A 12,507-nucleotide genomic window follows, 5' to 3' on the forward strand; every position below is an offset into this window, starting at 1 on the left:
GAGAAAAATGCCGTGGCTTCCTGGGTCCCTATCCCTCCGTTCTTAGTCATGGGCATGGAGGCTGGGGGTAGGGAGGAGTGGTGTGTGGCCAGGTGGACACAGCCCATGGGGTGGGTGGTTTCAGGAAGGGAGCTGACTCCCCAGGGCCAGCCACACTGCTCTGCCTGGGGCCGGCCTCTAAGTGCTCTTGTTTCTTTAGTTTTTTTCTTTACTCTGGGAGAATTTCAGCCCTCTGTGTTTTGAGGCTGGGAGGTGGCACAGAGCCCCAGCCAGGGTGTGCCAGCGAGTCCTGTGCCCCGTGGCCGTCCTCTCAGGTCCTCTCCTCTCTCGATTGTCAGCCCCCTGGTTCTATGGCCCTGCGCAGGCTCGTGGCCATGGACTGCCCTCCCCGTTGTTTCTGCTGAGGTGCCATATGCCCCCCATCTCCCCCACGTTTTTATCACACGTGGTAGCCCTGACTTCTGGAAAGAACTGCTGCCTGTCTTCCCATCACAGGGATGCCTACTTCAGGCCCCTCTGCCAGTGTGGGGCACTCCAGGTGACCCCTCCACTGCTGGCATCCTCAGTGCTCTGAGCTAAGGGGGTGTCCTGCCTGTCTGTTCTTCTGGCCAGTGTCTTGTGGGAGATGCTCTACTTCCTGTGCTCACCTGGTCACTGCAGATGGCCCCTAAGGTGCCCCAGGCCCACCTCATACATTTAACTCACTCCTCTGGGGAGCCCTAGTTCCTCTGAGGGGGACCATACTTAGAATCCAAGATCCTGGGCACTTTAACGGGTTTTACAGTAGGGTTCCTGAAGCTGCCACCGAGGTGAGAGTCCCACAGACCAGGACAGGTCACCCTGGGCCAGCCTATCTTGGCAGCTGCCCACCCGTGAGCAAGACAAGGCCAGCCTGACTGGAGGGCTGCAGACAGCATGGGCTCTGGGCTCTGCAGGAAGTGCCCCCGACACCAGCGGCGCCAAGGCCCAGAGCTGTGGAGCAGCCAGACCCAAGGGCAGCTACCCGTGGACAGAGCTGCGGAGTCCCCAGAGCCCCACTGCTAGATCCAGGCCTCCTCAGCAGAGTGGAATGTGGCTTCGCTTCTAGTGACAGGGAAGGTGCTGGGCTAGGTCACCCTGAGACCCGCGGAGCAGAGTCTCCTGCTGGCCCACAGAACACGAGTGCCTGCGGGGTGGGTGGCTGGAACAGAGAGGCCTGCTGAGCATGCCAGGGCCCCGGGGCTGGGATGCGAACGTGGACTGGTGGTAGTTTGTTTGGCAGCAAAGAATGCTCTGACATCAGAGAACCTTGCAGTGACCCCACAAGGAAGGACAGGGACCCCTCCTGCCAAAAAAGTGCTTTAATGATTATAAAGTGTCTAAAATTTTCTCACAGAAATAAGTCGATCTCAGCATTTCTCTTCAGTCAAAGCTAGGACACCGAAAGAGACCCCAGGGAGCTGGCCAGCCCCTATGGGGGTGGATTAAGGTTGGAGCTGTCCAGGGAGAGCAGGTGTCCGGAGGCTGGTGGGCAGGGAGGTGCCTCAGGAGATGACCCTCAGGGATGGCTTGTCCTTCTCCAGGGCCCGCAGTCGGTCCTCCATCTCCTCAGTCCAGTAAATGTCGTACAGGCTGCACACAGGGCAGAGAGAAGTGGCTGTAGCTCCACGCCACTCCCCTGACCACCCTGAGCCCCAGGCAGCCCTGGCCACACCACCCGTGGCCACTGCCCACCACGTCCACTTACACCAGCTGTTCCAGGACACAGGTGGGTTGCCTGACACTCTCCACCAGCCGCAGGACGCCTGGGTCCCCCATGCAGTTGTTGCTGAGGTCCAGCTCGCGCAGGCTACGGCTGGCCAGCAGGACTGAGGCAAGACTGCTGCAGCCTCCATCGGTCACATCACAGTCCCCCAGCCTGAGGGGGGCAGGGCGGAGTCAGGGCAAAGGGTGTGACCCGGGACTGTGCTGCCACCAGACCGTGGGGTGGTGATGGAGGTCCACACCCGCAATGCCTGTGGACTCTGAAATACACTGTACTCAGCAAGTTGGGATCCTGGGATGGGGACGGTTCCCCAAGTCCCAGCCTGGGTCCCTCTGTGGCCCTGAATGCTGCTGACCTCGGGCCAATATCCCTCCCAAAGGCAGGGGAGGTGCACGGTTTCCCTCAGCTAGGCAGCGACAGACTGGCCTGAGGCTTGCACATGCTGGACCCCGGTCCCTAACCTCCTCTAGGCAGAGGCACCAGAAAGCCCCTGCAAGGATGGCAGTGGGGGAAGGATAGTGGCAGGAAGACGTAGGCTCAAAGTGCTGCCCACCTGAAGCCTAGCCAGGGGGCTACAGAGGAGAGACGCCACACCTGCCCCTTACCCCTCAGCACCTGAAGCCTAGCCAGGGGGCTACAGAGGAGATGGCTGCACAGTCCAAGGAGCAGCTCAGGACCGACGTGGAGGGGAGAGGAAAAGCATGGAATGGAAGAGCGTTTCTCGGCTCTGAGAAAGATCATGGGGTACAGCCAAAGAAAGAGGATGGACAGGGCAGACCCAGCACCTGTTCCCATGAGGGGAGACCAGCCAAGACGCAGACCAGACAACCGGCCTCTGAGCTGAGGGCTGAGGAAGTTGTGGGACCCCCACCCTAGGTGGCAGCTGAGCAGGTGAAGGCCCACAAGACCACGACTGTCCACAGGCAGGGGGCAGTGCCAGCCACAGGGCCAGCTGTCCAGGGCCTCCTGGTCCCACCCCAGACATCCAAAGAAAGCCGCCAGCGAGAAGCACGGGACAGTAACAAGACAGAAGACAGCTGAGAGTGGAAATGAGTCGGTGCCCAGAAACATGAACAAAAAGTTGGGGAAAGAAAACACAAAGAAAGAACTAGAGGCTCAGTCCAGGACACCCAAGGAAAGACACCGAGGCGCTCGGAGGATCGGAGGCGGCAGCCGGGCCGGCCGAGCTTGCGCAGGCACTCACCAGAGAACGCGCAGCACGCAGCCGGGCTGGCCCAGGCCCTGGCAGAGCTCGCGCACGCCCGCATCGCCCAGCTTGTTGCTGCTCAGCTGCAGCTCCAGCAGACACCTGCTCTGCGCCAGCACCGCGCTGAAGTGGGGACAGCAGGCGGCCGTCAGGCTGCAGGTCTTCACCCTGTGCACGCAGAGAAGGCTGAGGCCGGCGGGGCGTGCACGGCTGAGGCCCCGCCCCCGCCAGAGGCCCCGCCTCCCCCCCTCGCACGCGCGGGTCCGACGGACTGTTTAGGGAAGGTGAGAAGCGGCCTGATCGGCAGGGCCCTGGACCTATGGAAACGTGCAGCGGCGCCCTGGGCGGGGGATGGAGAGGCAGGGCGAGAGGAGGCGGCGCCCAATCAGCAGCCGAGCCGCTGGGCCTGGCAGGCATGCAGTAGGGTCGCTGGGCACCGCCGGGTCATGGCTGCTGGGCTGGAGGCGGTGGTCGCTAGGTTAGGTCTAAGGTGGACAGCCAGGGCAGCAACCAATCCCCGGCTCCACTGCCCAGCCTCTCGCACAGCAGCCGGGCGCCCTCGTCGCCCAGCTCGTTGCCCGCCAGGCTGAGCTCCTTCAGGCTCTCCTTGGTGCTCAGCACCCGGCACAGGTCCCTGCAGCCCTTGACGGTGACGTCGCACTCCCAGAGCCTGAAGGACAGCAACACTGTCCCATGTCTCCCCCGCCATGGCCCGGGGCGCGCCCACACCACCCTCCCGCCCTCAGGGGCCCAGAGGACGCACCATAGGGTCCTGAGTCTGCAGCTGGGGTGCAGCAGCGCCGGGCACAGCTCTGCCACGCCCGCGTCACCCAGCTTGTTGTCGCCCAGCTCCAGCTGCCTCAGCGAGGCCTTGGAGGCCACGACACCGCACAGGTCCCTGCAGTTGGCCGCGGTGACACCACAGCTCTCCAGCCTGGGGACACAGGACCGCTTGATAGAGCGCAGGAGCCCCCCCATCCGCATCCGCAGCGCGCACACCTGTCCCAGCGCGCGTACCTGAGCGTCTCCAGCAGGCAGGCAGAGTCCGCGAGGCCCTGGCACAGCACGCGCACGCCGGCCTCACCCAAGGGGTTGTTGCTCACCACCAGCTCCTTGAAGTCTGGTTTGGCCCTAAGCACCGCGGCCAGGGGCTCGCAGCTGGCAGCCGTGAGGTTGCAGTACTCCAACCTGGAGGCGGGCAGGCAAGAGTGGTGTGGACTGGCGCTGGGGGGCGTTTGGGGTCTCATCCCCCTTCCCCAGCCTTCTCCCCCGTCGGCATCAAGCGCTGAAGCCCCAGAGACCCGTCTTCAGAGCTACAGGTCAGGGTCTGGAAACCATATCTTATAACAGGAGTTCAAACCCTGGGATTCTACCAGACCCAAGAGAAAGAGGCCTCCTGAGGGCAGGGACACCCACACATGCTTGGCTACAGTGCCCTGGAGGCAGCCAGGCCGCCCCACACTACGGTGCTGAGTCATGCTTGACATAGCCGGGTGTCTGTTCCCACTGTTGGGTCCCAGGCCAGCTGCCAGCTCCTTGCAAAGGGCAACTGGGGGGGCAGGCACGGAGATGGTGAACCCCCCAGCCCCAGCATCACAGAGGAGGAGCTCCACAAGGCCCCTGGACCTCCAGAGTCCCCTCAAAGCTCCCTGCAGCTGACACACTGGTGGAGAGAGCGTGCCAAGGGACAGGGGCTCACCAGGGCTGGGGTTTTGCCTAACTGGGCACTGGGACCCTCAGGGCAAGGCACACACTCACTGCAGCTTCTCCAGGTGGCACTGGGGGTCTAGAAGTCCCTCGCAGAGGAGCCGCAGGCCCGCATCCCCCAAGGGGTTGTCGTTGAGGTGCAGCTCACGCAGGGTGGGCACAGAGCGCAACACACCAGGCAGGACCCCACAGCCAGCCTCCGTCAGGCAGCAGTTCTGGAGGCTGGAGCACACGCAGCCCTCAGTGGGGCTCCCTTCATCTGCCAGGAGCTCCCAGCAGTGCCCTGCAGGAGGCAGGCTACACCTGCTCCTTCTCTGGACCAGGGACAGTGGGGGTGCGTGGGAGAGGCTGTGGGAAAGCTCGAAGACAGCTGGATCTGGGGAAGCTACATCTGCAGACATCTCCTCAGCAGAGGCTGTATGCTGATGCTGCGAGCCCAGGAACGACAGGCAGGGCCAGATCCTCACCCCAGGGCCAGGCTCTCCATGCCCCCCATGGCCTGGCTGTCCACAACAGGTTCAGACCCAAGCCTGCTACACGGGAGTAGGGGCAACACCAGGCCCCTGGCCTCACCTCAGCTTCTGGATCTTGCAGGTGGGGCTCTGCAGGCCCTGCAGCACCAGGTGCACGCCTGCGTCGCCCAGCTCATTGGTGCGCAGGCTGAGCTCAGTGAGGGTGGGGTTGGCCCGGATCGCGGAGCTGATATCCTTGCAGCGCACCTCCGTGAGGCCACAGTCGTCCAGCCTGCAGACGGGACTGCCCTCAGGCTCAATGACCACTTCACACAGCAGGTTGTGACCCAGCAGTGGGGCAAGAAATCACTGAGGTGGGTCACAACCAGGACCATGTTAAAAATGAAACAGAAAAGAGTAGAAACTGACTTGTGAAACTCCTGTTTAAGATTCTTGCACATATACTGTGTGTGTCTGGGGCATAACGTGCTCTCCACGTCTTACCGTGGGGTTCAAAGCGTGAAAGAGTCTGGCCTATCCCTAGGAAAAACTCAAACCTATACAAGGTCACAACCACAAGGAAGTGCTCAGGAGAGGACACAGCATGTCAGACACGGGCCATCTGAAGAGGCTCCTGCGGTCAGAGCCGCAACAGCATGAGCACAAAATAAACATTTCAAGAGTGTAACTCAGTAAAACAAACGGCCGCAAGTCCATCCTGATTCAATGAGTAACAATAGACACAAGTGGGAGAAAAGCAAGCTCTGGCTCACAAAAGAACGACGACGGATAAACGTGGAGGGAAGAAGAGATTACAAAATCCCAGTCAGGCGACCACCACAGTAGACACAAGTGGGAGAAAAGCAAGCTCTGGCTCACAAAAGGACGACGGATAAACGTGGAGGGAAGAAGAGATTACAAAATCCCAGTCAGGCGACCACCACAGCAGTAGCTGTTAAGAGCCACCGATGGATGCTGAGACCGCCAGGCACAAGTCTGAGCGGAAACAGGTAAAATAAACAGAACCTCAAAGTGTGTCCCCAAGATACTGATCAATTACAAAGGGAAAAACAGTAACTTCCTAGCGGGGAAGCCAGCAGACACCACCTCGACCAGGTGGCCGTCAGTGCCCCACACACCAGGCAGCACCCAACAGCACTTGTGTGTTCCCGCCAAAACATGTGACTTCAACCATAAGAAAACACCAGACAAACCCCAACTGAGGGACACTCTCCAGGAGCCTGGCCGGACTCTCAGAACTCAGATCACCGAGGACAAAAAGAGACAGAGGACGTCACAGATGGGAGGGGGCTGAATAGACGGGAAGATGAAATGCCACATGGGATCCTGGATGGAGCAGGAACAGAAAAAGGACGCTGGGGAAAAGCAGAATCCGGTCAGCCCTGGAAGTGCCGGGCCAGCGCCTCCACTTTGACAACTGCCCAGGTGACGAGAGACGGTGTCCTTATGGGAGGCTGTGAAGGGCACACGGGAGCCCTGGGCTGTCTTCACAGCTCCCCTGTAAGTCTAAAACTATGTCAAATGACAAGTTGAAAAGAGAAAAAACAAGGACTAAGCAGGCATCTCTCTTGCTTGTGAAGCCTGAGGCCCCACTGGGTTTGTGAGAATCTTAAGAACCGAGGCCAGTCTTGACTCCGTTCCCCAGCCTGCAGCTGGGCAGGGAAGGGCAGAGCCTCCCCAGAGGAGCCCTGAGCCTCATCCTGCCCTGTGTTCCCAGAGAAAGAGAAGAGCTGGAGACCACGGGGCTGGAGATGTGTGCACCAGCTCAAGGCGCCCGCCTGCCAGGGGCATCTCACCTGACCACTTGGTACTGCTGGATCAGGGGCAGGAGCTCTGTCCACCTGGCATCACTCAGCTGCTCACACTGGATGTTGAGGCTCATGGTGGGAGGTGAGGTGTTGTCTAGGTAGAAGGCAGGGAAGAGAGCATCTCAGCCAAATCCTCTCAAGGTTTGACAGGCCAGAGATTCTGCAAATGGGGAAAGAAGTCCAAAGAGGACCCCGAGGGGTCTGGTGTTTCAGGAGAAGCCACACCTCTCCCGGGGCAGGTGCCTGCCCTGCTTCCTTTCTTCAGCACCTTCCTCAGTCTCCAGAAGCCTGGATGGGCAACTCCTGCCTGGGCAAGGATGGGGTAGGGGTGGGCTATGGGACTGGAGACCCCAGCAGGACAGTGTGGAGACCAGCTACGGAAACCCCTCCTGCCCGCTTGGCCTGCATCTGCTCTGAGAACAGCAGGGCTGGGCTGGCCTAGCAGGCAGCACCACAGTCCCACTTCACCAGGCTCTCCACAAAGCCAGAGACCCCAGGATGCCAGGATCCTAGAACCCAGCACCCTGTACCTCACAGCCCTGAAACAGCTGGGGGGAGGGGTGCCAGCCACAGTGCCCTGGGCAGGATAGAGGGGAAACAGGGAGTCTGCACTTGGAGCACATCTTCCATGACCCTCTTCTGAGGGTTGGACTCTGCCCCACACTGGGCCAGCTCATAGAGAGGCCAGGCTATCAGGCAGGCTGGGATGGGAGCAGGTCATAGGCCCTGAACCCTCACCAGGGATGAGCACAGAGCCTGAATATGTGAGTCAGGTGCTGACTGCGGAAGGGTGTTCCTGAGGCCCAGGGCACCCACCTACTGTCCCGCCCCAGTACAGGTCTCAGTGCACACGTTGCTGAGCATCTGCCAGGTGCTGGCCTGGAGTGCAGGGGGTGGGGCAAGCAAGCTAAAGAGGAGCACCTGGGCAGCCAGGGAGGGCTCCCTGGAAGAAGTGCTCAAGATGCCGACACGGGGGAGGGGGAGAGAGCTGGTCTCATTCAAGAGCAACAGAAAGCCCAGGAAGGAGTCACTTCTGAAAATGATGCCCTCTACAAAGGTCATGCCAAACAGGATGATGCAGCCCAAGATTCCTGGTTCCCTGACACCCCCAGCTTCCTGAGAACGCTGCTCTCACTCCTGTCTGTGCCTGTATCTGGCCTGGCCTTGCTCGAGGGGGGCCTCCCCCGTCGCTTCCTGGGGCTGGTCCAGGGCCCACAGCGGGGAGCAGGCAGTCGGTCCACTCCAGCTGAGCAGAGGGAAGAGGCCCCTGGTGCCACCCAAGAGGAAAGACTCATGTTTACATGCCTTAGCATGTGGGCCTGCAGAGGAAACCAAGGCAAGGGCGTGGATAACATGCCAGGGTCACACAGCCATCACATGGAGGAACCAAGAGTAAACCTGGCCCGCTGCCCACAGCATGTGAGCAAAACCAGTCCTGCCTGGGTGGTGGCCCAGGGAGCCCAGGGTGTGGTCACCCAAACCCTGTCCCAAATTGCAGCCGCCACCTGCACACTGAGAGGGAAGTACAGCGGTCCTGGGTGCTGCAGATGCTAACTCTGACCCTTCTCCAGACCACCTGAGGACCTCCAGCCCCAGTACTGCTCCCCCAGAGTGTCTTCCTCCTCAGTTCTGATCAGCTGGCTCTCCTGCAATGATCTGAGATTAAGGACAAGGACGGAGAACTGATGCAGGGGCTGACCCCCCACTCCCCAGGGCTTGCCAAGACCCCACTATATCCCCTCGGTTAGGCTTTGGGACCAGAAGGACACTTCTTAACCTCTGTGGGTCACTGGTTCCTTGGACAATTCCCTGAAAACGAGTACCATCCTGTGAGACATGCATGTGCGTACAAGCTTCTTTATGACTCCAGCAGGCCCCTCAACCCTCCCCCCTTAAAATCACATCTCAGGCCCAATGCTTTGCAGGGAATCAGGACCCCCCGCCAGCCAGGCTGCTCCCTGCTGCAACCCAACTTGGTCAGTCCCGGGATCTGAACAGTAGCCCCAGTTAGTTCTCTCCAGGGGAGAACAGGCGGCTCTGCAGTTCTAAGGTGGGAGCTCTCAGCAGCGCCCACAGCCTGGACCACACCCTGCTGAGCAACAAGGGAGGGGCTGGCTAGAGCAGCTTCGGGTCCACTTAGCTCCCATGAGGCTACCTCGATGGAAAGACTGCAAAGCTGCCCTGTGGGGCTGGCCACACCCATGTGTGTCTGATGCCTGGGTTACCTCTGAGGGGCACAGGGCCACCCTCTAGAGAGACACAGGCCACACTCAGGCAACATGCATGGAGAAGGTCCCGGGCACGTACAACCCCCACCGAGAACCCATGGACACCCCAGCCCATACCCCTTTTCTGGTCTCTCAAATTTGCTAGTTCTGGACGCTCCATCACGTATTAAAGGGCTGGGAGGGGACCCCAGAAAAACACACAGGGCCAGCACGGGGGGAGGCCACAGATAGTCCCAGCCCTTTCACCACCAGCCACTGTAGACCCAAAGCCCAATCCGTCGCCGTGGCCTGATCCTTCGTCCAGGGCCAGGACAAGGATGGACAGGTCTCCAGCAGGGCTAGGGCAGAGCCTAGAGACCTTGAGGGGAGCCCAGCCCACTCGCCATCACCCACCCAACTCTTTCAGGCCAGGCACCAGCCACAGGAAGGGGCTGCCCTCCACCCCCCCTCGCCTTAGCTCAGACGCCAGCTGAGCTGGGTCCCCTTGTTAAGCCATCACTGCTTTCCACTGGGCCTGGGGATAAAACCCGATGTCCCCATCCCATTTCCCACTCTCTGGCCCCAACTAGCCTTTCAACTTCATCTCCTACAACAGGCAACCATGCATGCCCCCAGCCCCCAAGGAGGGGGCACAGGCCCAAGGGGGAGCCCCCACCGCCCCCACTGAAACCCACCCCCTGCCTCCTCCCACAAGCAAACATGAATCCGGGAATTCCCCAAAACACAGAAACAAAACAAACCTGAGAAACCCCTTTTCTCTGCCAGAATGGAAAAGACTGACAAGTCTTTGTTGTGGCTGCCGCGAGATGCATGAGACTGCACCAAGGCATCTGGGGTGTGTAATTTGGCAATATGTAAAACATGTACACACCCTCCATTTCTAGATCAACCAAGAGAAACAAACCTGTCAAACCTGGAAACAATCTAAATGTCTAGGGCCGGTCCGTAGCTCACTCGGGAGAGTGTGGCGCTACCAGCACTGAGGCCGCGGGTTTGGATCCTATATAGGGGTGGCTGGTGCGCTCACTGGCTGAGCGTGGTGCAGATGACACCATGCTGAGGGTCGCGATCCCCTTACCAGTCAAAAAAAAAAAAATGTCTACCAGAAGGAAAATGGTTAAATAACTTATCACACAGTTAAAAAAGACTACTCTGGGCCGGCCCCGTGGCTCACTCAGGAGAGTGCGGCGCTGGTAGCGCCAGGCTGCGGGTTTGGATCCTGTATAGGGATGGCTGGTGCACTCACTGGCCAAGCATGGTGCAGACAACACCGTGCTGAGGGTTGCAATCCCCTTACCGGTCAAAAAAAAAAAAAAAAAAAACTACTCTGAAAGTTAAAGACTACTACTGATAAAGAGCTTCAAGGGCACACTGTTAAATCTTTTAAACATGAAGAACAGGACATATTAGAGCACTGTCTGAAAAAACTCTGAGGTGGGGGCATGGAGAGTTCTTGCATCACCACCATGGAAGCAGGAGTCTCCCCAGGTGTCCACCCTCCTGCACACGCGGGCTGCGGCTATTTAATCGAGACTGACCTGCACACTTGTTACAACAGGGGGTGCTTGATGTGTTCCCATCACGCAGGCATTCATCTACCCAACCACTGTTCACTGAGCACCTACTGTATGCCAGGACTGTTCTAGGTGCTTGGGCTATAGCAGAACAAGGCAAAGGTCTCTGCCCTCATGGATCTTACAGTCCAGGGGGAAATGCATGGAACTGAAACAGGGGAAATTAAGTCAGGGTAAAGGGTACTCAGGGGTGTGGCGTGGCAGGGAGGAGGTCAGGGAGGTCCTCTGAGAAGGCAAGAGGGGGCCGGGCGGGGGCTGACCAGGAGCTGTGGGGAGAGGAAGTGGACTGCAGAGTTGTTTCCCCAACACTGCATGCACCACTCCCTGCAGACCTGGCCCAATCTCCACCGCCGCCAAGGGGCAGCACAGAGCGGACAGGGAACGTTGGTTCTTTGGACTTGTACGTAAAGGGTTACTAAATTTGGGGAACAAATTTATGAATAAGGGGGTGGAGCCACCAACTCAGGGTCCAGGGTTCCAGGTAAGCGGTGGCTGGACAGGGGCGGACCACGCAGACAAGCCCAGGCTCAGGGTGCATCCAGTGCCCGGCAAGATGCTCAGGACGAGTCGGGGTGTGAAGGCCGCCAGCGCCTCCCTTCCACCTTGCTGCAGTAAGATGGTGTGTGTGCTGCTGAGTTTCCGGGAGAAGCTACACAGTCAGAAAGGGTGAGAAAAGAGGGAGACTGCGCCGAGGGGTAGACAGGGGGCTACGGGGCACTGGAGCTCCAACAGCTTTAACATGGTTTTTACCACGTGAGCAGTACAGGCGTGCTTCAAAACGTTCATGAAAAGACTCATTATCTTTTTCTTTTTTATTTACTTATTTTTAGGTGGCTGGCTGGTACAGGCATCTGAACCCTTGACCTTGGAACACCACACTAACCAACCAGCTACCGGCCAGCCCAATTCCTATTATCTTAATTCCACTTTCCACACACCTTTTGAAGTATCCTCGTATGTGCTCTTTGTAGAAAATTAGAATATAAGAAAGTGAGAAGCCCAAGAACGCCCATCTTCCAGAGGCAAGCGCTCTGACATTTACGTACGTGCTCCTACTCCTCTATGCACACGCGTGTTTTTAAAATAAAAACTGGGCACACTAGGTATGGTAGGTAGAATAACGGCGCCCAACGACATCCACGTCCCGATAGCCAAACCTGTGAAATTACCCTACATGGCAAAAGGGGCTTTGCAAACGTGACTAAATTAAAGATGCTGCGAGGGGGCCCAGCGTAACCGTGAGCGTCCCTACAGGGGCTCTGGGGATGCAGACGGGCAGCCTGTAGTAGTTGGAAAGAAGCAGGTTCTCGGCTGGAGCCTCCAGAAGGGAGCAGCCCTGCCAGCACCTTTACCTTAACCCCAGACCTCCAGAACTGTGAAACAGGGAGTCGTGGCGATCGTGTTACTGCGTCGCCTGTGATACTCTTCGCTGAAGAACACGCACACAATGTCGTCTTCAACGACCACACCCTGTGCGATCATCTGCTTGAATTCGACTCAGCCAACCTCCGTAGGAGGGGACGTGGACTGTTTCCAGACTCTCAGGGTTTCCACACCCTAGAAGGAGGCCTGCCTGTTCTACGGTCCCTCCGGCACACCGCAAACCAGCTCTCCGGAAATGCTGCGGAGTCCTCCGCTGTCCCGCACCCGCGTGGGCACCCTGGCTGGTGACAGACCCGACGACGCAGTGCCCGGAGCCCCTGTCCCATTCCGTCCCACGCTGACGCCGTGGCCCCAGCTCGCAGGGCCTTTGCCGGTGTCGGGCG

The 12,507-nt window shown here is 59.0% G+C and overlaps 1 protein-coding gene across 1 annotated transcript; it reads right to left on the reverse strand.

Moving 5' to 3' along the window:
* Positions 1-1,324: 1,324 nt before the first annotated feature.
* On the reverse strand, positions 1,325-7,042 carry RNH1 (ribonuclease/angiogenin inhibitor 1). The gene is made up of 9 exons (XM_008593461.1): positions 6,928-7,042; positions 5,232-5,402; positions 4,710-4,880; positions 3,969-4,139; positions 3,715-3,885; positions 3,463-3,621; positions 2,949-3,119; positions 1,727-1,897; positions 1,325-1,611 (listed from the first exon to the last, which is right to left on the reverse strand). The coding sequence occupies exons 1-9, from the start codon at positions 7,011-7,013 to the stop codon at positions 1,524-1,526; spliced, it is 1,359 nt and encodes a 452-aa protein (XP_008591683.1). The 5' UTR covers positions 7,014-7,042; the 3' UTR covers positions 1,325-1,523.
* Positions 7,043-12,507: the final 5,465 nt, after the last annotated feature.

Source organism: Galeopterus variegatus, unplaced genomic scaffold (assembly GCF_000696425.1).
Source record: "Galeopterus variegatus unplaced genomic scaffold, G_variegatus-3.0.2 Scaffold9183, whole genome shotgun sequence".
Taxonomy (NCBI): Eukaryota; Metazoa; Chordata; class Mammalia; order Dermoptera; family Cynocephalidae; genus Galeopterus; species Galeopterus variegatus.